The sequence below is a fragment of the Narcine bancroftii genome, chromosome 3 (assembly GCF_036971445.1).
Source record: "Narcine bancroftii isolate sNarBan1 chromosome 3, sNarBan1.hap1, whole genome shotgun sequence".
NCBI lineage: Eukaryota > Metazoa > Chordata > Chondrichthyes > Torpediniformes > Narcinidae > Narcine > Narcine bancroftii.
The window spans coordinates 158,327,210-158,350,081 of NC_091471.1; the positions used below are offsets into that span (position 1 = coordinate 158,327,210).

General features: G+C 46.8%; 1 protein-coding gene across 8 annotated transcripts in view; it reads left to right on the plus strand.

The window, feature by feature from the left end:
* The window catches only part of LOC138757761 (electrogenic sodium bicarbonate cotransporter 1-like), a 148,290-nt gene extending 132,918 nt beyond the window's left edge, over nt 1-15,372 (plus strand). For 5 of the 8 annotated variants that reach the window (XM_069925588.1, XM_069925585.1, XM_069925589.1 and 2 more), the window contains 6 exons: nt 1,760-1,832; nt 3,039-3,107; nt 6,884-7,057; nt 8,526-8,684; nt 13,965-14,044; nt 14,506-15,372. In XM_069925588.1, coding sequence (XP_069781689.1) covers nt 1,760-1,832; nt 3,039-3,107; nt 6,884-7,057; nt 8,526-8,684; nt 13,965-14,044; nt 14,506-14,611 — 661 coding nt within the window. In that variant the 3' untranslated portion in view covers nt 14,612-15,372. Of the gene's footprint in view, nt 1-1,759; nt 1,833-3,038; nt 3,108-6,883; nt 7,058-8,525; nt 8,685-10,546; nt 10,644-13,964; nt 14,045-14,505 lie in introns of all 8 variants that reach the window. The other 3 variants (XM_069925591.1, XM_069925593.1, XM_069925592.1) reach the window with 2 other exon arrangements.
* Nucleotides 15,373-22,872: the final 7,500 nt, after the last annotated feature.

Consider the following 22,872-nt stretch of genomic DNA (forward strand, 5'->3'; position numbering starts at 1 on the left):
AAGATGTTCCCCCTAAAATTCCCTTTAAACATTTCCCTTTTCACCCTCAACTTGTTCTCTAGTTTTTGACTCACCCAACCTCAGTGGAAAAAGCCTGGTTACATTTACTTCATCAACATAATTTTGTATACCTCTATCAAATATCTCCTCATTCTCCAATGCTTCAGGGAATAAAGTCCTCACGTGTAAAACCTTTCCCCATATCTCAGCTGCTCAACTTCCGGCATCATCCTTGTAAATCTTCTCTGCCCTCTTTCAATTTTATTGATATCGCACCTGTAGTTAGGTGACCAAAACAGCCCAAAATACTCCAAATTTAGCCGCACCAATGTCTTACACAACTTTCACATAACATCCTGTACTCAATGTGCCAAAAGCTCTTTTAACAACCCTATCTACATGTGATAAAACTTTCAAGGAATTATGTATGTGTACACCCAGATCCCTCTGTTCTACCACACTCCTAATTGCCCTACCATTTACCATGTTCTAAGGAGTGCAGCACTGTCAGACCAGACGTCATCGAGTCACAGAGCATTGAAATGGTCCCTTTGGCCTAGCACCTATGCCAATGCCATGTTTGTCCTCCCAAAGTGCAAACCCTCACGCTTATCCATAATAAATTCCATCTGCCATTTTGCGGCCCATTTTTCCAGCTGGTGCAGATTACTCAGCAAACTTTGAAAGGCCTTCCTCGTTGTCCACTGCACCTCTAATTTTTGTGTCATCTGCACATTTGCTTCTCTATTTTACCACATTACCATTCAGGTTGCAGAGGGACTGAGATAACCTGCAGTCTGTCTGTGCTCATTGATGTTAGCAAAGGAGACTAGGGATAGCCTCCTGAAACTCCCGTCGACAATGACTCAGGAGTATTCATCTGGGAGGTTGGGCCTGGTTAATGTCTCCTGTTAAAGACCAGTTTGGAGTATTGTGTTTCAGTTATGCGGAAAGATACCGAGCTGGAGAGGGTGCAGAGAAGATTTACAAGGATGTAAATTCGGGGGCCTGAGCTCCAGGGAGATGTCAAGCAGGATGGGGCTTTATCCTTTGAGGTGCAGGAGGATGAGGGATGAACTCATGGAGATGTACAAAATCTTGAGAGGAATAGATCACATGAATGCAGGGAGACTTTTGCCCAAAGTAGTGGAATCAGAGGTTTAAGGTGAGGGGAAGAGATTTAACAGGAATCTGAGGGGTAATTTTATTACACAGTTGGTGATGGGTGTATGGAATGGGTTGCCGGAGTATGTGGTTGGGGCAGGTTCTGTTGCAATGTTTAAGAATCATTTGGACAGATCCATGGATAGGATGGGTTTGGAGGGATATGGGTCAAAGGCAGGCAGGTGGGACTAATGTGGGTGGGGCATTTTGTCAGCATAAGCGTCTCTCCTTCCATGCCCTGTGATTCAATGACATCTGGTCTGACTGTGCTGGACTCCCTTAGGTTGGGTGAGTCCCAGGTGGAATCCCAGTTGGGTGAGTCCCAGGTGGAGAATCAGATGGGGCTTTTGCATCTCTGTCTTTGTCACCAGTGACGGTACCTCTCCATGCTCCACAGGCCTCAGCAGTCCATGAGGAATTCTTTGTGAGCAGTGCAGTTCCTGGTGAACCAGGATGTTTCTGGTGAACCAGGCATTTCCTGGTAAACTGGGCAATTTGTTGTGAACCGGGCAGACAGCGGCTACAATACCTGTTTTGTAAAATTCAGTTTGATTCAAGTCTATTTTCCTGTTCACTTGTTGTTTTGTTTTTCCAGGGAACAACGAGTAACCGGAATTTTTGTTTTCCTTCTGACTGGTGTATCTGTCTTTATGGCTCCCATTCTAAAGGTACTTCACTTAAGCATTCATTAATAAAGAATCATATCTTCCTGAGTGCTGCAAATAACCTGATAATTACCCATTGGTAATCCTTTGTGTGTCACTTGATACCACTGATTCCTTTTTCAAGTCCATTGCCAGGTGAACACCATTTAACTTCTCTCATGAATTGAATTGGAAAATAGTTACATGAGACATGCGCGCGCGTGCACACACATACACACTCTCTCTCTCACACACATATCCACCCACAGGCACACACCCACCCACACACAGGCACACACACCCACACAATGTGCATACACACACACGCACACATGCGCATGCACACAGCACAGGCACCCACACACACACATGCGCATACAGACACCAATACACATGCGCATACACACACACCCACACACAGAGCGGCAGCAGAAACTAAACAGTTGCTTTGTACAAACTTTTTCTCATTGCTACTGCACTCCTGCCTCCTTGTGGCAGTTGTTTGCTACTGCCTCAGGGATGTATGAAAAGTGACTTATGAACTTAATTTCAATGAAATATTGCGGGGGCAGTGGGGTGCATTTGGAAATGTGGGGGATCAAAAATGAAGGTAATCAGACAGCAGATTGTTTGAGAATAAACATTAGCCCAAACCTGGGCCTGCTGGGGATGCTCAGTGGTCGAGCAGCGTCAGTGGGAGACACCACATGGTCCACATTCCAAGTTGGGATCCTCCATCAAGATTCATGGTTAGCAGAATGCTATTACAATGCCAGCCACCCAGGTTTGAATCAGGTCCTATCTGAAAGGAGTAATACTTTCTCCCTTCTCTGTGTGGGTTTCCTTCAGGAGCTCCAGTTTCCTCCCACCCTCCAAAAAGTTCAGATTTGTAGGTTAATTGGACACATGGGTGCAATTGGGCTGCTTGGGCTCATGGGACAGAAGGGTCTGTTACTGGGTTTTTAAAAAATTTAAATTCTCAGCATCCACAGTCGCCCATGTGCAATCAGCAAACAAATCCTCCTTTTCTTCCTGTGTGATCCTTAAAATGGAGCTCAGAGACCATTTGGAGCGACAGTTTAAACTCTTGACACTGCAGCCTTCCCTCCCCCCACTCACCAAACCCCACCACTGCACCACCAGCCCCCACACCCCCTCAGCTCAGCACTGATCTGGAATGTCTGTGCCCCCACCCTGTGTCTCACTGACTTCTCTCTTGCTTCTTTCTAGTTCATCCCAATGCCTGTACTTTATGGAGTTTTCCTGTACATGGGTGTTGCTTCCCTGAATGGTGTGCAGGTAAGTACACATAGCTTTGGTTCCAGGGAAACTACCTGGTAATTATTAGCCAACATAGCAATTGTAGAGAGAACATAATCAGAGTTTTCAGCCTAAAACTCCACATGACTTCAACCTGCAGCCATTGGTTAGTGAAGCTACCTATTGTCAGGTTTGCTGTTTTATAAATTCCTACACTGATGCAACTTTTCGCTTGCATGACTGCCACTGTTTAGTGCCACCAGAGAAGAAAACAGAGCACAGGAAGAGGCCATTCAACCAATTTTTATTCTGTGCCAGCTGTCAGAAAGCTTTCCACATTCCATAGAGCCCTTCAGATGTCTTGTTCTGCACCCCATACTCTTGTTCAGTATGATGGATTTGTGAATTGTAAGGGATCTTAGTCAGATAGTGACTGCATCTCTGGGCAACAAATCCAGCCGTTCCCCAAACCCAGCCGTTCCCCAAACCCAGCCGTTCCCCAAACCCAGCTGTTCCCAAACCCAGCATTCCCCAAAATCTGCCATCACCCAATCCAGTCTTCCTCGAACCCAGCCGACTCCACAGCAGTCTCCAAACCCAGCCATCTCCAAACCCAGCCATCTCCAAACCCAGCTGTCTCCAAACCCAGCCGTCTCCAAACCCAGCCGTCTTCAAACCCAGACGTACCCAAACCCAGCCGTCTCCAAACCCAGACGTACCCAAACCCAGACGTACCCAAACCCAGCCGTCTCCAAACCCAGCCGTCCCCAAACCCAGCCGTCCCCAAACCCAGACGTACCCAAACCCAGACGTACCCAAACCCAGCCGTCTCCAAACCCAGCCGTCCCCAAACCCAGCCGTCCCCAAACCCAGCCGTCCCCAATCCCAGCCGTCCCCAGACCCAGCCGTCCCCAGACCCAGCCGTCCCCAGACCCAGCCGTCCCCAGACCCAGCCGTCCCCAGACACAGCCGTCCCCAGACACAGCCGACTTCAAACCCATCTGCTCCAAACCCAGCCGTCCCCAAACCCAGCCATTCCCCAAACCCAGCCATTCCCCAAACCCAGCCATGCCCCAAACCCAGCCATCCCCAAATCCAGCTGTCCCCAAAAACTGCCATACCCCAATCCAGCCTTCCTCGATCCCAGCCATTCCCCAAACCCAGCTGTCTCCAAACCCAGCCGTCTCCAAACTCAGCCGTCCCCAAACCCAGCCGTCCCCAAACCCAGCCGTCCCCAAACCCAGCCGTCCCCAAACTCAGCCGTCCCCAAACCCAGGCGTCCCCAAACCCAGCCGTCCCCAAACCCAGCCGTCCCCAAACCCAGCCGTCCCCAAACCCAGCCGTCCCCAAATCCAGCCATCCCCAAACACAGCCATCCCCAAACCCAACCGACTCCAAACCCAGCTGTCCCAAAACCAGCCGTCCCCAAACCCAGCCATCCCCAAACCCAGCCGTCCCAAAACCCAGCCGTCCCCAAACCCAGCCGTCCCCAAACCCAGCCGTCCCCAAACCCAGCCGTCCCCAAACTCAGCCGTCCCCAAATCCAGCCATCCCCAAACACAGCCATCCGCAAACCCAACCGACTCCAAACTCAGCTGTCCCAAAACCTGCCATCCCCAAACCCAGCCGTCCCCAAACCCAGCCGTCCCCAAACCCAGCCGTCCCCAAACCCAGCCGTCCCCAAACCCAGCCGTCCCCAAACCCAACCGTCCCCAAAAACTGCCATCCCCAATCCAGCAAACTCCAAACCCAGCCGTCCCCAAACCCAGCCGTCCCCAAACCCAGCTGACTCCGAACCCACCCATCAGCAAACCCAGCCGACTCCAAAACCAGTCTCCCCAAACCCAGCCGATTCCAAACCCTGCGTTCCCCAAACCCATCCGTTCCACAAATCCAGCCGTTCCCCAAACCCAGCCGTTCCCCAAACCCAGCCGTTCCCCAAACCCAGCCATTTCCCAAACCCAGCCATTCCCCAAACCCAGCCGATCCTCAAACCCAGCCGATCCTCAAACCCAGCCGTCCTCCAAATCCAGCTGTCCCCCAAACCCAGCCATCCTAATCCCAGCCGTCCCCCAAATCTAGCCGACTCCAAATCCAGCCGACTCCAAACCCAGCCGACTCCAAACCCAGCCGACATCAAACCCACCTGACTCCAAACCCAGCCGTCCCTAAACCCAGCCGTCCCCAAATCCAGCCGTCCCCAAACCCAGCCGTCCCAAACCAAGCCGTCCCCAAAAACTGCCATTCCCCAATCCAGCCGACTGCAAACCCAGCCGACTGCAAACCCAGCCGACTCCAAACCCAACCATCTCCAAATCCAGCCGTCCCCAAACCCAGATGTCCCCAAACGCAGCCGACTCCAAACCCAGCCGTCCCCAAACCCAGCTGTCCCCAAAATCTGCCATCCCCCAATCCCGCCTTCCTCGAACCCAGCCAACTCCAAACCCAGCCATCTCTAAACCCAGCCGTCCCCAAACCCAGCCATCCCCAAACCCAGCCGTCCCCAGACACAGCCGACTTCAAACCCATCTGCTCCAAACCCAGCCGTCCCCAAACCCAGCCATTCCCCAAACCCAGCCATTCCCCAAACCCAGCCATTCCCCAAATCCAGCCATTCCCCAAACCCAGCCGTGCCCCAAACCCAGCCATCCCCAAATCCAGCTGTCCCCAAAAACTGCCATACCCCAATCCAGCCTTCCTCAAACCAAGCCATTCCCCAAACCCAGCTGACTCCAAACCCAGCTGTCTCCAAACCCAGCTGTCCCCAAACCCAGCCGTCCACAAACCCAGCCGTCACCAAACCCAGCTGTCCCCAAATCCAGCCATCCCAAAACACAGCCATCCCCAAACCCAACCGACTCCAAACCCAGCTGTCCCAAACCCAGCCGTCCCCAAACCCAGCCGTCCCCAAACCCAGCCGTCCCCAAACCCAGCCGTCCCCAAACCCAGCCGTCCCCAAACACAGCCGTCCCCAAACCCAGCCGTCCCCAAACCCAGCCGTCCCCAAACCCAGCCGTCCCCAAACCCAGCCAACTCCAAACACAGTCATCCCCAAACCCAGCCACTAGAGCCACTGTCTCCACAATCAGGAGCTGCACCAGTACTATAACCATATCTGGTCACAAATGGACCTTGGCATACAATATCACATCTTTGCACATCACTGTCAGTGATATTTTTCAATGTATTTTCACAAACTAACATCCAGTATTATTAATCATGGTGTTTGTACATCTCCTTTAATAACCCTTTAGGATATGATCATACAACTGTAATTTGGATGGGTACTTGAATGGGAGGGGTATTGTCCAGGTACAGGTCAATGAGACTAGGCACAGACTAGATGGGTAAAAGACCTGTTTTGGTGTTTTTACACACCCTCTATCAGTAATATTTTTATGTAAGATTTTTTAGTGTCAGGTGGTTTGGTTTGGCGACTGTGGTGTTTATTTGTGGATGGAACACCTTTCACCCATTGTGCTAGAGAATGAGTGTTCTGATAGACTTTTGAGGAAATGAGGAGTTAGGGATGATGGGTAGCGGGAGGGTATATCGAGCTGAGTCCACCATCTTGTGTGGTGGGCAGGCTCGAGTCGAATGGCCTCATGTTTCTGACAAGCAGTGAGTGGGTCAAGCTTGGTTGGTCCTGGTCTTAAGCTTTTGCCCAGTTTTTGGGGCTTCACTCAGCCAGGTCTTCCATCGCACACCTGGCTGGTATCTGGTCGAGGGAGAAGAGGCCTCAGGTCCCCGAGGTGAGGCTGGGTTCCGTGAGTATCGAACAGCCTGAGCTTAAGGTTTCTGCTTTAACATTTCAGTTCATGGACCGGTTGAAGTTGCTGCTGATGCCTGCAAAACACCAGCCTGACTTCATCTACCTGCGACACGTGCCCCTGAGGCGGGTCCACCTTTTCACATTCATTCAGGTCATCTGCCTCACCATGCTGTGGGTCCTCAAGTCAACTGTAGCCGCCATCATCTTTCCAGTCATGGTAGGTCCTTCCATACCTGCAGAATGTTCGGACTCTCATTTCTCCCAAACAGCCGTGGTCTTCCCATCTCCCAAGGCCAGCAAGATGAACACACCCCTCACCCCCCACCTACCCCATCATCCAGAAGCTTCAGAGGAAAGGTTGGAAAACCCCAACCTCATTCCACAAGATTGAGAGGGATCGAACTGGAGGGGTGTTGACAGTGAATCGGGAACAATTCCTCTCCCAGACCATCATGAACTGTTGAAAAATTAGGGCTCAAGTCCGAGATGAGGAGAAATCTTTCTCCTAAAGGCGTGAACCTTTTTTAATTCAGAGGATGGTGGAAGCTTGAGTGCTCTTAAGGCAGAGGGAAATTGGTTCTTAAAGAATGAGAGGGGATAAAAGGTGGACCTGGGTGGGCAGGAAGGAATATGGATCATCCAATGGAGGAGAAGCTCAACGGGTCTCCTTGCTGTTAATCCGTGGGGCTCGAATGTACCTTGCACTCCTTGCATCCCCATCAACTCGCCCCGATTTTACCACCCATTTATTCAAACCACCGCTAACTGTCTGGCTCGCGCATCTTTGGGACGTGGGAGGAAAACAGAGCTCCCATGGGATACCCACATGGTCACAGGAAGAGCATGCAAATTCCACACAGACAGCACCCGAGGTCAAGATCGGACCAGGGTTTCTGGAGCGGTGAGGCAATGACTCTTCCCACTGAAAGGCCTCTGAGAAGCTAAATATGGAACTGTCCCTTCACCTGGATGTAACACTCCAACCCAGGCTCCGACCCCCTCTTTCCTTCTCTCTAATTCCTCTGCTAATTGCTTTCAACCCTTCCTGCTAATTTTTGACCCCTCTTCTAAAATAAACAGTTGCTCTCTATTTTCTTCATGCCTATCATATATTTTATGCTTCTCAGTTAAGTTTCCACTCACCCTCTGAACCCAACTCCAGATCATCCAACCTTTCCACTCAGCTGCACTTTTCTAATCTTGACAACACACTTGTAAATCTCCCACACACCCACCTAAATCTGACACACTTCCTTGTAAATCTCTTACGCGCTTGTAAATCACCCACACACCATCGTTAATCTCTTGCACACAACCTCGTAGATCTCCCACACACCCACATAAATCTTACGCGCACTTTTGTAAATCTCTCGCACACTCAGAAATTTCCCACATTCCTATGTAAATCTCACACAAACCTACACTAATCTCTCACACACCTATGGAAATCTCTTGCACCCTCCTGTTCATTCACCGCTGATTTATAATGATAGTCCCGGCTCCCAGTGGATAGATAAAGCAGCAGAGACACCATTGGTTGGATTGGAGTTGTGAAGCCCAGTTCACAGTGGTTTCCAGGTTGGATGACCCTAGCAGAGCCTGTGGTGTGCGATTGTGATCTGGCTGGGGTTCAATTATCAGCCTTACCAGTGATTGATCCAATGGGAAACCCTTGGTGTCTACAGATCCTGGCATTGGTCGCTGTAAGGAAGGCGATGGACTACATCTTCACCCAGCATGACCTCAGTTTCCTAGACGATGTCATCCCAGAGAAGGATAAGAAAAAGAAGGAAGATGACAAGAAGAAAAGCAAGAAGCTGAGTGCTGACAGCGATAATGAAGATGTAAGGAATGTTTGATCAGTGGGCAAGTAACACAGCAAATGGTTCTTAAACTAATCCTCCAAATCCACCCCCAACTGAAACACTTGACTATGTATTCCCCATTTAGGGCAATAATCTTGCTGTTGGATTTCAAGTCTTTACACTGCAGGGAAATGTCAACAGGCTTTCTGAATATGTCTGCTTTTTTCCTACAATGTTTTTTTTTTGCTTTTCAAGTCATTTGAAAGCTCCCACTAAATCCGTTCACCCTTGCCCTTAGGCAGCATGCGCATTCAAGGAGAGGAAGTCCTCCCCTTTTCAATCTGTCCTCTGGTAACAGCCCTCTGACCGGTTTCTCCTCAAGTATTTCCATCAATGCTCTTTGAGTCATCAGGCACTACAATGCAAAAACAGGCCCTTCGGCCCAACTTGTCAGTGCCAACCAAGCTAGTCTTTCAGCCCATATCCCTCTAAACCTTTCCTATCCATGCACCTATCTTACAAACATTCTAGTTGTATCCACCTCTGGCAGATCCTTCTGCTGTGGAAAAAATTTCCCCTCAGATTCCTTTTAAATCTTTCCCCTCTCACCTTAACCCTATTTCCTCTAGCTTCACCAGTCACAGATTGATCTAGTTCATCATCCAGAAATTCAACCAATCACAGTTTGTCTTTTAAAACTTGCAAACTCACCCAGAGGAGAGAACTGTGGTCAAGTCCTCTTTCATTGGTGTTCCCACTGGAATGATGTTGAGAGGACAACACACAAAACGTTGGATGAACTCAGCGGGTCAGGCAGCAACCATGGAAAACAATAGGTAGAAATTCTTCCTCAAGACTTAAGAAGTCAGGTTTTTTGGGGGATGGTAGATGAGAGTTCAAATTGTCATCCCTGTAACAAAGTAAGAGTTCCAGATTCTTCCTCCCCAGAGTCAGTGTTGCTGATGTCATCATTGAATATTCCGGCTCTGGTTCTCAACTTTAATGCTTTTGTTTTGTTCTGTGTGCGCCCCAATCAGTTATACCAAAATTATCATTAATTTCCATAGCATAAGTGAATTGGCAAAGTTACATTGAACCATCAGATATCAAGGATCTGTCTAGTCCTAGCCAAGATCTGGTAGTCTCTTGTTCGTTAGCATTGCCTGGAACTCAACGTAACTTGTTCGTTGGGAATCATGTGTTGGGGTTTGTGTATTGCTTTCCAAAATGTTTTCCAGTAGTGTGTCACTTTTCAGATCCTCCTTTATGTACATGACCCCAGGGAGATGTTGTCCTCCCACCCTGATGGTTGTATCGCTGCCACGTGTCTGTGTAATCCTCAAACCCTGTTGTCACACACATCTATATTATGCTTTTTCCCACTAGTATCATTTAACCTCTCTACCCATCCTTTGTGTGTGTGTGTGTGTGTGTGTGTGTGTGTGTGTGTGTGTGTGTGTGTGTGTGTGTGTGTTTGTGTGTGTGTGTGTGTGTGCGCGTGCATGTGATGTCCTAACTAACATCTCACAGCAAAACCTTTTGTGATATTTCTGTATCTATTCTGTTCATCCTGCAGAAACCTGCGTGAGAGTGGAATTACAGGGTAACACTCTATAAATTGGTGGCATTCTTATAAACCTTCTCATTTGAGTGAATTAATTTCAATTAACCAAGGGGCTAATAACTGTATTCAAATTATAGCCCTGACAACCTTTGAAAGACAATAGCACTCACAACAAACAATTAGAAGAAATACAGATCTTTAATTTGATATTTGGTACCCATGCCCAGCATGCACACCAAATCCTCACTGCCCTGAAGCAGCTTATGGTTTATTAATTTTCCTTCATTATTTTTATGCAATCCGTTGTTTTTAAGCATTGTAAATATTTCCTTCACAGTCTGATTACCATTACTCAGGAAAAGTTCCTGCAATTAAAATTCCAATGGACATGATGGAACAAGAACCCTTCCTAGGTAGTAAAATATCTACCAACAGTGAGTAAAACCTGTCACTGCCTGAGTTCCATTCTGTCAGTGGGATCACTTACTCTCACCAAATCTCACATCTTAACAGTGTCTTTTTTGTTTTCCATTCCCCCCCCACCCCCCACCCCCTCTCTCCCCTCCCTCCCCGCACCCTGGTGGCGCTCACGTGAACTGTTCTGTTACAGCTCTGTGTCTAACAATTATCAGGTTAACTGGTCTCAGCAGAAGCTAACGCTCTGACTTTTGTCTCCTTTTTGCTGTCATTCCTTTTGTTATTCAGGTCAGTGGATCCTCTAATTCATTCACAAGCTCTATTAATCAATGGCTTTTGAAAGCAGTCACTATCCAACCTCCAACTGTGGCTTGTGACTGCTAAAGGTCCAGGGGTGTGAATTGATGCTCTGCAGTCTTTTCGAAAATGTGCAACCTCTGCACACTGTAGAGTGCAGGCATTTGTAAGAAAACTATGGCCATGTACACTATGGCATAAGTAATAGGTCCTTTGGCCCAAACTTGGTCCCATTTGATCCATATCCTTCTAAACCTTTCCTGTCCATAAATCTGTCCAAATATCTTCTGAACGTTGTAATTGTATCCATTTCTACAACTTCCCCTGGCAGATCATTCCAGATGTAAGTGAAAAAGTTGACCCTCAGATCCCACTTAGATCCCCCCTCTCTCGTTAAACCTTCACCCTCCCCGGGAATAGACTGTGAACATTCACTTTATACATGCCCCTTGAGATTTTATAAACCTCTGTAAATCTCAGCTTCCTTCGCACTAGAGAGTAAATACTCAGGCTATCCAACCTCTCTCCATTGCACAACCCCTCATCCTAGCAATATCCTGGTGAATCTCCTCCCCACCCCTTCCAATTTATTGATGTCTTCCTACAGCTGGGCAACCAGAACTACACTGGCAGGAACATCATTTATTGGACACATGCACCACACAGCCATGATCCTACTGGTGAGGGTGCTAGGGTTCACTCCCACCAGTGATGAGGGATTCCATTTTGGCTGGTGGATTCCTATGTGATCATTGCTCCTTAATGTGACTGAAGCATCCGATCTATTCAAAAGGCCATTCTGCTCGTTTGCTCCCTTGTTAACAGGTAAATATTGCAACTGGGGGGCACTCACTTCATTGAACACTCTCCCTCCCTCCTCCTCCCAACCCTGGACCCAGGCCATCCTTCAGACAGTGCCTGTGCACTAAGAGTTTAATATCTACACCCAGGATTCAGCGCCTGATAGGATGGGAATTTTAAGAAAAGTCTTTTACTGAGATCCCCTTGTCCCAGTTAGGGATGTTACCCTGTTCAGCCTGAACCACCTTCTTGAAGATGTCGGGGTGTAAATTTTGAATGTGCGATGAGCAGCTTTGCTTACATTCAACTAGTTTTGATTGGTTTCAGATCAATTTTAGTTTAATTTTAATTTACAGATGCGCAGTTTTAAATAATTTAATTTAATTGAGACATACAGAACAGTAACAGGCCCATCCTGCCCATGAATCCACGTCATCCAACTTCACCCATGTGACCGATTAACCTACTAACCCCCATACACCTTTGGGACGTGGAAGGAAGCTGGAGGACCTGGAGGAAACCCACACGGAGAATGCACAAACTCCTGACATTCAAACCCAGGGTCGCTGGAGCTGTAATAGCATTGCCCTACCCGTTATGGTAACTGTGCCACCCTTTTGGAACTGTCTGGTAGCTGAACCCCAGTGGCAAACACCAGGTCTCATAATCTCACACAGTGATCATCTTGGGATTGGATGGACATCAGATACCAGGTGCCCATTCTGGATCTACATGCTGACTGATGCTGTCCTTGGTGTCTGGCCACACATCCATGAGGAGCTAGCTGCATGCTATACCCAACCTCCTAGTTCAGTCCCCCATTCTATGGCATTGAATTCTCGGCTTACAGATAAAAGATAAAAGGGCAGCAATGGGGTTACACTGAGACATAGCTGTACATCAACAACACGTTTACATATATGTTCAGTACATGGTTTTCCAAGCTAGTCCTACAGTGTGTGGTGGATTGTATCGGCAGCAGGAAGTATAAGATCACATCAGGAAGGAGATCATCTGTTCCAAAACAATTCTGGGGTTCTACTTGTCAATTCAAATCATCATTCATGGAAATGCTCACCTCAGCTTCCAAAAGGTGCTGCCATCCCTGGAAACAAATCTGTTGAATTCCCAGTCTCATGTAATTGGTATAAATGTTAACCAATCACTGTCTGCTGGCCTGTACACAACCCTTGGACACATGGTATTAAATGGGTTATCCCAGCTTTACACTTTATCTGAACTCCCAGCTTTTAGTTTTGTGGAGACTTTCTGGTCAAAATATGACAAGACTGACTCTACAACTGTTGGCAGCTCACTGTCCAGATGTAGATTGCTTACAACCCAGTGGTGAAAACTAAAGAAAATGTTGGAGGACACCAAGCTGGCAGCATTTTGACCAGATACAGCATATCTGAGGGTTTGAAAAACAAACATGGCTGCAGCTTCACAGGAATGTAAAAGGACAGTCAGTGGGTCGAGCTCCTCTCCTGAACCGAGGGAGATGTTCTTGCTCTTAGATGTATTACTGAGTCATGGTCACCGCACAATAAGAAGCTGAGGTACAATCATGGTGTTCAGTGCATAGGGGAGCTTTCAGCACTCCCCAGTTAGCGCATGTCTCCACTCTTCCTCAGACACTCACAAATGAATCTGGTGCCACTACTTTTCCAGGCAGCACATTTGCAATCACAGCAACTGTGGAAACATTCCCTTCACCTGCACAGTATCAGTTCTGAGCTACCCCCTCACTATTTTGAATGCTTTCATTAAATTTCTTAACCCTTTCTGCCCCGAGGGGGAACAACCTCATCTCTTTCATTCTCCACATCCCTGGAACTGTCCCAGGATGCCCCCTTCACATCTTCTCCAATGCCTGACAACATCCATTTGTCTGTGCAGCTGTCTATACACTCAACCCCAAGGGATGCAGGCTCTCCTTATACGCCTGCGTCCTGTGAAGTATTGCCACATGATGGCACAGTCAGCCTAGTGGTTAGCACAATGCTATTACAGCGGAGGCAACCTGGGTTTGAACCTGCCACTGCCTATAAAGAGTTTGTACGTTCTTCCTATGACTGCGTGGATTTCCTCCAGGTGCTCCAGTTTCCTCCCAGCCTCCAGAAATGTTCAGGGTTTATAGGTTAATATGGGCTCATGGGCTAGAACGTGCTGTATATATAAACTTAAAAATAACCTTAATTTTTGACTGAAATGACAAACCATGTGTCTTTTCAATTCAGGAGAAAAGCCACCAATATTTATTGAGCGATACACTTCATGTTGATCCAATCCCATTCTTCCAGTCCATCTCCATTCCAAGGTAAGTCTGCTGATCAACCTCGCTATCAGAACTGGGCAGGACGCTGACTATGTCAATGTGCAATGCAATAGAAGTGACAACACAGGTAGACAAGCAGGCATTTGGCATTCTTGCCTTAATCATCCAGGGTGTTGAATACAGGAGTGCAGACATCATGTTACAATCATTAGTAAGATCACACTTAGAGGATGAACCAAATGCAGGCAAACTGGACCAGCTCAGAATGCAAACTTGGTGAACATGGATGAGTTGGGCCGAAGGGCCTGTTCCGTGCGGTAGAAATGATGAAGCAGACACGAAGGCCCAAAGGACCCATTTCTGTCCCATTTGCTATGTTTCTTACAGTGACCTCTCTCTGTGCTATGGTTTAGGTTCAAAACTTATAATGGGGCATCTCTGCATGGAGGATGAGCAGTCATTCAGTGACTAGCTTATTGAAGTCTTTTTCCCTTTGCTTCCAGCCCTCCAACTACTCCGCTGAGAACTGTGCCTCAGATAAGAATCGATTTTGAGCCGAACGTCAAATCGAGCTCCTTGTGGAGAAGCCGAACGGAAACAGCACTCTAAGCCGGTGATCTTACTGCATGCACACTGCACAAGCACACGCCTGCCAGCGCTGTGAAGCTGACTTGTCTTGCAGCAGGAAACTGCAATGGAATCAGGCACCTGGGAAAGGCACAAGGCACCTTTCTAGCCCTCTCTACCCATCCAACTACCACCCCTCTCCCCCAGCCCATCAACTCTTTAAAGAACTCCTCCCCACCTCAAGATTTAACTTCCGGCCTGAAAAATGTACAAGGTGGGTGGGAGATCAGGGGGACCCCAGAGGGGTTGAATTCCATGGTACGTTCTAACAGCAAGATGCTTCCCACCAAGACTCCTCCTCCTCCTCTCCTTCCTTTTGATGTTCTTCCACGTGGACCAGTCCAGCTCAGTTCTTCCTTGTGACATCAATAGGAGCCAAAATGAAGGATGATTGAGGATTTCCTGACTATGCAAAAGTTATTTTTCCAATGACACTTTAACCTCCTGTGAAATCATAATCTCTTCACACCTGACCTCTCATATTGATTGTTTGATCCAATAATTATTAGATGGGATATTGTATTTTCCAGCAGATGACACAGTCTGCAGTCAGACATAGCTCTACCTCTCGTCTCTAGAATGACAGAAATTCTGTACAAATGATTATCATTGTTGACCATTCTGATTATTAATCTCAATCTGAAAGGTAAAAGATGAGGTCTTTAGATCATTAACACTCGTTTAATATATCTTTGAAGCTCTTTTTAAAGCATTGCAAGAGATTAAAATTCTTACTATTACTATATTATTTGTGACCAAGCAGTAATTTAAATAATTATTTTTAAATAACCTTTTTTGTATGGTGCTTAACCCTTATTCTCCCACGTGTAAACTTAGAATGTATTGATTTCTTTCAACTCGAGGACCAAAATGCAAACTCTTTGCTTGAATTCCCTGCATGCTTTATGCCCACTGATGATGACTGATTCAGATGATAATGGCCTTGAGTATGGGCCAAACTGTAGTAGTGGGCTAGTGAACCCACAGGTTTGGGTGGGACACTCATTTCAGCCTTAGACACAGTCTGCTGGAGGAACTCAGTGGGCTGAAAGAAAAGAAAGGTCAACATTGTGGACCAGAGCTTTGATGGAAGGTTCTGGCCTGAAGTGTCAACCGTTCTGTATCTGCCACACTGCTGCTCGACCTGTTGAGTTCCTGATTCTAGTGTTTCTGGTGTCTTTCCTGCTAGTTCCTTCAGATCCAGATATCTATTACCTCTGCTTTGAATGAATTCAGTGCCTGAACTTCCACATCTCTCCAAGATGGAGAACTCCAAAGATTCATCATCTACTGAGTGATGAAAGTTCTCCTCGTCTCTCAGCGATAGATGGCCCACCTCTATTTTGTGACCAGAAGTGGCATCGTCCCTGCCAAGCCCTTTAGAGTGTTGGAAGTTTCAGTGAGATGCCCTCTGATCCTTTTAAATTTGGCCAATCCACTCATTCTCTCCTGAAATGGTAAACCCAATGGTCCTGGAAGGAGTCACGAGCTTTGGGAATCCTGGCTGAATCTGTTCTATGGAAGCTGCGTCTTTATATATATAAATAAATATATCAGGGAACCAAACAGAACACTATACTCCAGTTGGTGACTCACCAAGGCCCTACTCCAATAGTGGAGTATCTTTACTCCTCTCAACACTTCTCATAATAAAGGCCAGCATACCATTTGCTGTTGTAACCACCTCACGTTCCTGTACCATTGGCTTTCGGTAAATGGTGTGTACAGACACCTTGGTCCTCCTGACCATCAGTGCTAAGTTTCTCCCCATTTAAAAATAAAAGGTGACACATGGTTCAGCAAAGTTAACAGCTTTCCACGCAGTACTCTGTCAGCCACCTTCTTGTCCTCTCACTCAAGGTGTCCTTATCCCTTGGAGCCTCATTATATCCCCCCACTCACTCCCCTTATTTCTGTATCAAAGTTTTTTTTTGTTCCTCTACCAAAAGTGGTTTATTCAGTTATTAAAAGAAATCGCGAGAATACAATGTAAAAGAATTTCAGTTACAAGTTCAAATTATAACATGGACATCACTATCCAGAATACATTTGAGCCCACAATGGCAATGAAATATTTGTCCCATCAGCCACAACATCGACCTGAGGAGAGCTAGGGCCATAGCACCCATTGCTGCGGTGCCATCTGAAGAACCAGCCATTTGTTCCCACTCCTTTCTATCTAATAACCATTTCTCATCAACTCTCTTCACTGAGGGCTGAGGAGGCTCAGCCACTGAACGTGTTCAGGGATCAGATTGCTTTCCACCCAACCACTAGGACATGGATAGGAAGGTGGGCTTGAGACACATGATCACCCAGTCATGTTGAGGAGCTGGTTTAAGGAGCTGAAAGGTCCCCTCCTGCTTCCATTTCTTCACAATCTTACTGAGATCCCCTTCTCCAGTCTATCTCTGTTCTATTGTTAAGATAGTCACAGCTTTTTCCCCAGGGTAGGAGATGCTAAAACTAGAGAGCACAAGTTTTGGGTGAGAGGGGAAAGATATAAAGAGGATCTGAGGGGCACTTGTTCCTCACAGAGGGTGGTGGGTATAAGGTAGAGGTGGGGGCAATTACATCATTAAAAATACATTTAGATGGCAGCCTGGATGAGGATGGTTCAGAGGGAGACAAACTGATCAGCATGAACAAGTTGAGCCAAAGGGTCTGTTTCCATGCAGTAACACTCAGTGACTTCACGTCTCAACTACATTGCTTCCAATATTCATTGATACCAGTGATAGGTGATGTGGGATGTATGGTTGCCTCAGAGTCAACCTCGGATATTCTACCTGCTACATCCCCAATACGGTTTGATCATTGGAAAGGGTAAATGGTTAAAAAAGGTGAGTACCTGCCCATGTGACTTCTCTTGTGGAGTGTTCCAGTTGCTGTGGTTTCCAGTGAGGTGAGGGCTGTGTGAATGGTTACAGGAGTAGGGATAGGCTCCCCACCATGCCTTGTCCAATCACACTCCATACCACTGATCTCCCTCTAACTCTGCACTTCTGTAGTGTGTCTTGCTGCTGTGCTGTGTGCGGTATGTCTTGCTGGACCTGCTCGCTAAACAAACATTATCACTGCATCTTGGTACAGTTGACAAGAACTTGAAAGGTTTGAGGGGGATAGAGAGTTTGTGAGAGGGGATCCATTGAGCAAATGGGGGAGACAGTTGCAGGATGGGGTGGGGGAGAGATGACAGGACTGGGGAATAGAAGGGTGGGAATCATCAACCCTGGACCCCAGGGAGTTCCTATCCAGCACAGTCAAGCAATCCACATCCATTGTGTCATCTCACACAGAGACAGAGATCTAGCCCAGATAGAGGTTTAAAATCATTCTAAGTTTTTGATGGTCAAACCAGCAATCCTGACACATATTTAGGGTCCAATTCATTGTAACAATACCAAGCCTCAATGAAAATTGTTGAATCATCTCAGAAGTCACCCAATGATGTGCTTTGAGGACTGTAATAAGAGACAGGGTGTCTTTCAAACTTCATGTCAATTGAACTTGACACCAGTAAATTCACTGCAACACAGGCACCTGTTGGTTGACTTTGGTTTCCCAGGGGAGACAGGGCAGTTTTAACCTACTGCACCCATCAGAAAACTGACAGCATTGGATATGCCACTGCAGTGAAGAGAGAGAAGCAGAGGTCAGAGAGCAACACCATGAGGTTTAACAAGGGGAAATTAAGGGCAGCATAATGCTGAGCTTTGTGATCCAAGTCTACACATTGTTACACGACATGCAGAGTGTGCATACATGGCTTTCAATGTCTTCTTTCCAAATTATTACAGCCTTGTGCTGTAGAATGTATTACCATAAATCCAGTCCGGAGAAAATCCTGGACCACACAAGGAATAGCAGTGCAGCATTACAGCTCATGCCTACAGAGCCCCTCTAGGGCAGAGGCAGTGGCCTGTGAGTTTCATGGGAACACTGGCAGAACAAGATCTACTTGGAGACCAGGAGGATCTGGAGGAACAGAAAGAGGCCCGGAGAGAGGTTTGGGAAGGTGAAGGCGGTGGAAGATGGGTTAGGAAACAGAATTGATGTTTCAGAAGTATCAAAGATAGGGAGACAGGTCACCAAAGGGCCTGAATATGAGGATGAGAATTTTAAACCCAAGCTCTTTCCAACCAAGGACACAGAGGAGGTTAACAAGCATGGGAAAGGTAGACAAGACTCCAGGGATCAGACCTGTACGGTTCCTTCAGTCTCTTTCTACTCAAAGTAACCCAAGGTCTTCCAATGTGATTATACTTGAAATGCATTTGACTACTGAATCACTTCAATCATTCATTGAAATACCAAAACTTTATGATCTCTTGTTAATATTTTCATTATTGTTAGCATTTCTGGGTGCAGTGAGGAGGGCGGATCACAAGAGGGTGAGGGATGGACAGTAAATTAACTTAGCAGTCTTCTCCCTGCATAAACTCAACCCCCGAGGCACCGCCCCTCTGTGGAAGACTAAATGTTTGTAACAGCACAAGTGGTGGAGGAACTCAATGGGTCAGATGGTGCCTGTGACAGATATATATAATGTGAAATATTCCTGCTGAATTCTCTCCACGGATGCTGCCTGACCTGCTGAGTTTCTCCAACACATTGTGTGTTGTTCCAGTGTCCCAGCATCTGCACCCTCTCTTGTTTGTCCATTTGTAATGTCTCATTTGCACTTTGAGCCACTTCAGTCACTAATAATCTCCTCGGGGTCTGTGATTGCCTCGTGGAGATATCTGAAGCTTTTGCAGTTTACTGTCGAGTAGGTAAAACTTGCAACTTTATGAAAAGTTGAATTAAAATAGTTAAACCACTTTCTGCAAGCAATGCATATTCTTTTTATTAAAATACATGGGATAAGAAAGTGATTTGGGAGGATTTTTGTGGTTTTTTCCAGATCAAGTGTATGTAAAAATAAAGTAATTTTATGCTCTAACCTTGTGGCACTTTTCTTCAATGTCCTGCATCAACTGGAAGGAGGATTGGATCAGGGTATGTGGGTAGGTAGAACCTGTCTATTTAAATACAGAAGGAGATCACTCAGGTCTTACCCACTTGATCAGAGACACTAAAGAAATATAGGGCTGAATAAGAAATAGGCGTAGGTAAGCCACTGGCCCCTTCAAGCCTGCTCCACCATTCAGTGAGATCGTGGCTGATCTGACCATGGATCAGCTCCACCTACATGCCTGTTCCCCATAACCCTTAATTTCACTACTATGCAAAAATCTATCCTTGTGTTTTAAGTATATTTAATGGGGCAGCTTCTGTTGTTTCCTTGGGTGGAGAATTCCACAGATTCCCTCTTCTTTGGGGGAAGCAGTTCCTCTTCATCTCTGCCCTAAACCTACTCTCTCGGATCTTGTAGTCCCTCCAGCAGATTGTATTTTGCTCCAGATTCTGGTCTCCAGTGAACAACTAGGTTCTGTATGCCATCCAAGCAGCCACAGAAAAAGTCTCACCCTCTTGGCACCTCCTTTGAATTTAAAAATGTACAGAGAACCACATGATAAGCAAACATGTAGAAGATTTATCGTGACCAGAGTCCAGGCAACTCTCCTTTCACTGGCCCTGTGCAAGCCTGCCTGGTGGCTGATCCCACCCTGAAATAGGTCACATCATTGCTTCAACTGACACAGGAGCTGACACCTCCTTCGAAATGATTGGCCAAATTTTTGCAACACACAAAAGTGCTGGAGGAGCTCAGCAGGTTAAGCAAAATCTATGGCAAGCAGTAGGTGGTAGACATTTGGGATAGGAATCCCCCCCCCCACCCCGAGGACACCTGAAGTGAGGGAGTGGGGGTGGAAGGAGCACAGGCTTGCAGAGGGATACAGAAAGGAGGAGAAGAAGCAAAAGGAGGTGACGAGGGAGGGCTGAGAAAGATGCTTTCTGATAGGTGAAAGGAAGAGAAGGGCAGGGGAAAGAAAAGGAGTCAGAAAGTTCAGAGGAATTGAGGGAACGGAGAAAAAGGAGGAGTATGGGGATACCGGATATTGGAGATTAATATTGATGCCTGCCGAGATGGACCATAAGGCGGTCTTCCAAGTTACGTGTGGTCTCATTATGGCAGGCAGTGGCATAGCCACGTTTTGATGTTGAGGGGAGCAAAAGCACGCAAAAAAGGCGCCACAACCACAGCTGGGCACACGCATACAGGTTTTGCAACTAGTGCACAAAACCTCCATGCCCTCCTCCACCCCTTCCTGTCTCCACCCTCCTCTTCCCTTTCCCTCCCTCCCTCTCCCCTTTCCCTCCCTCCCCTTCCATCCTAACCCCTTCCCTCCCTCCCCCCCCAGACAGCCCTCTTGCCCCTCCTCTGTCCTTCCTTGAAAAAAACAATGAATGACTTCTTTTACACCTCTCCCACCTCCTTCGAGCTAGTGAACATCCATTGATGTTCCTGTAGAGTGTGGGAACTGAACTAATGGAGGAAACATGGTAGACAATCTGTGCAGAGAAAATTCCCACCAAAGAAAATGACCACACACTTGTGTCCTGGCATCATCTTACATTGAATGATCTACCATACAGGGCAAAGCAATCTTCCTGTAGAATTATTTGGAATGATTCCTTGAGCCTGAAGTCTAATGGCATGGTACCAAGATAACAAACATCCTCAGCCTACTATTGAGGGGATACACATGGGAGGGTTCAGAGTTGGGCGTTGGAGCTACACTGTAGGCTGAGGGGAGAGTTCAGAGTTGGGTGTCAGGATATCTGGTGACCGGAGCTCCCGACTCCCGACTTTGAACCCTCCCCTGGCCAGTTGGCCTGCATACTGAAGCTCCCGACGCCAACTCTGAACCCTCCCCTTGGCCTACTACCACAGATACACACCTGGCAGTCTGGAGCTCCCAACGCACGACTCCAAACTCTCTCCTCGGCCTACCTTAACTGTGGAGCATAATTTGCAATTCAGTTTTTAAATAAAGCAAACATTTTACTCACAGCTCTGGCCTCTTGGGCTTTCCCTCTTCAACTTACTGTTCAGAAATAAATCTCAAATTCTTTTTGTGCCTTGTGTTCGTGGTGATTCACGCTTGTGCGGCATGCAATTCCCACCAGTTAATACCCCAATCAGCAGGGAGCACACTCAAGGAGACGGCAGAGAAGATTAGTGGTGCCTGTTTTTGAACTGAGACCACAGCATCTATGACAGGTGCTGTGTTCTCACAGTTCAAAAATATGCTGGGTGGAGGGCCATGGGGTCGGGGACGCTGCTGGACTGAAAAGGTGGAGGATCAGTTACCTCTCACTCCCCTAGCTCTGCCCCTGCTGACAGGTATTACGAAAACAGAGAACCCCAAAACCCAGCAGCAATAGAAATTCACCAAGACAATGGTTATTTAAATAAAAGTTGCTTTTAATTTTCTTTAAACATAAAAACAGGATCAAACTTTAACGTTTTACTATTAACTTAACTCCCTTCTAATTCTAAGCGCACATGTAATGTTATATGTTGAAGAAAGTTCTTTGTTTCACAATCCAATCATTCACATCTCACTTCTTCGAGTTCACTGGTATCTGGCAGTTCTTATACTGTGCCTAGAATTTTACATTTATGATTCTTCACCAGGCTCTGGTGCTTAAAGGTAAATGGTTACCACTCAGGAAGATTCTTGGTTTCAGAGAGATATTTGTTGCTTGTTGGACACACACAGACTGACTTCCTCCAATCAGTCACTTCAGTGTCTTTAAGAAACTCGCCCCATCATGTGTTTTCCAAATGATAATCTCTTCTTCCAGGTCACTTTATTTCAGGAGAAACACTCTAGCCAGCCATTTTCTCTAGTAAGGACTACAAGGATTTGAACAGGCTGAAATCAGAACTCACAACCCATCTTCAAAATGGGGTCTTTCAACAAGCCTGCCAGCTTGCCATTTTGGATCCTCAACTCTTCTGTTTTTGTGATTTAAGATGGCCTAACTTTTCCTTCAGATTTTCAGGTGCACAGGAACCACATGGTTTTTTTAAGGTTACCCTCACAAGATTCTGTTTCCATAATCTTATGATCCATAAATTCCTGCCAATAACTAACACCTCTGATACAGACTGTTCTCCACTACCTTTATCCTCATAATATTGCAACCGCTGCAATCGTGTCTGCCTGTCCCGCATCGGACTTGTCAGCCACAAACGAGCCTGCAGCTGACGTGGACTTTTTACCCCCTCCATAAATCTTCGTCCGCGAAGCCAAGCCAAAGATTTCAACATGCTTATATCACAAATC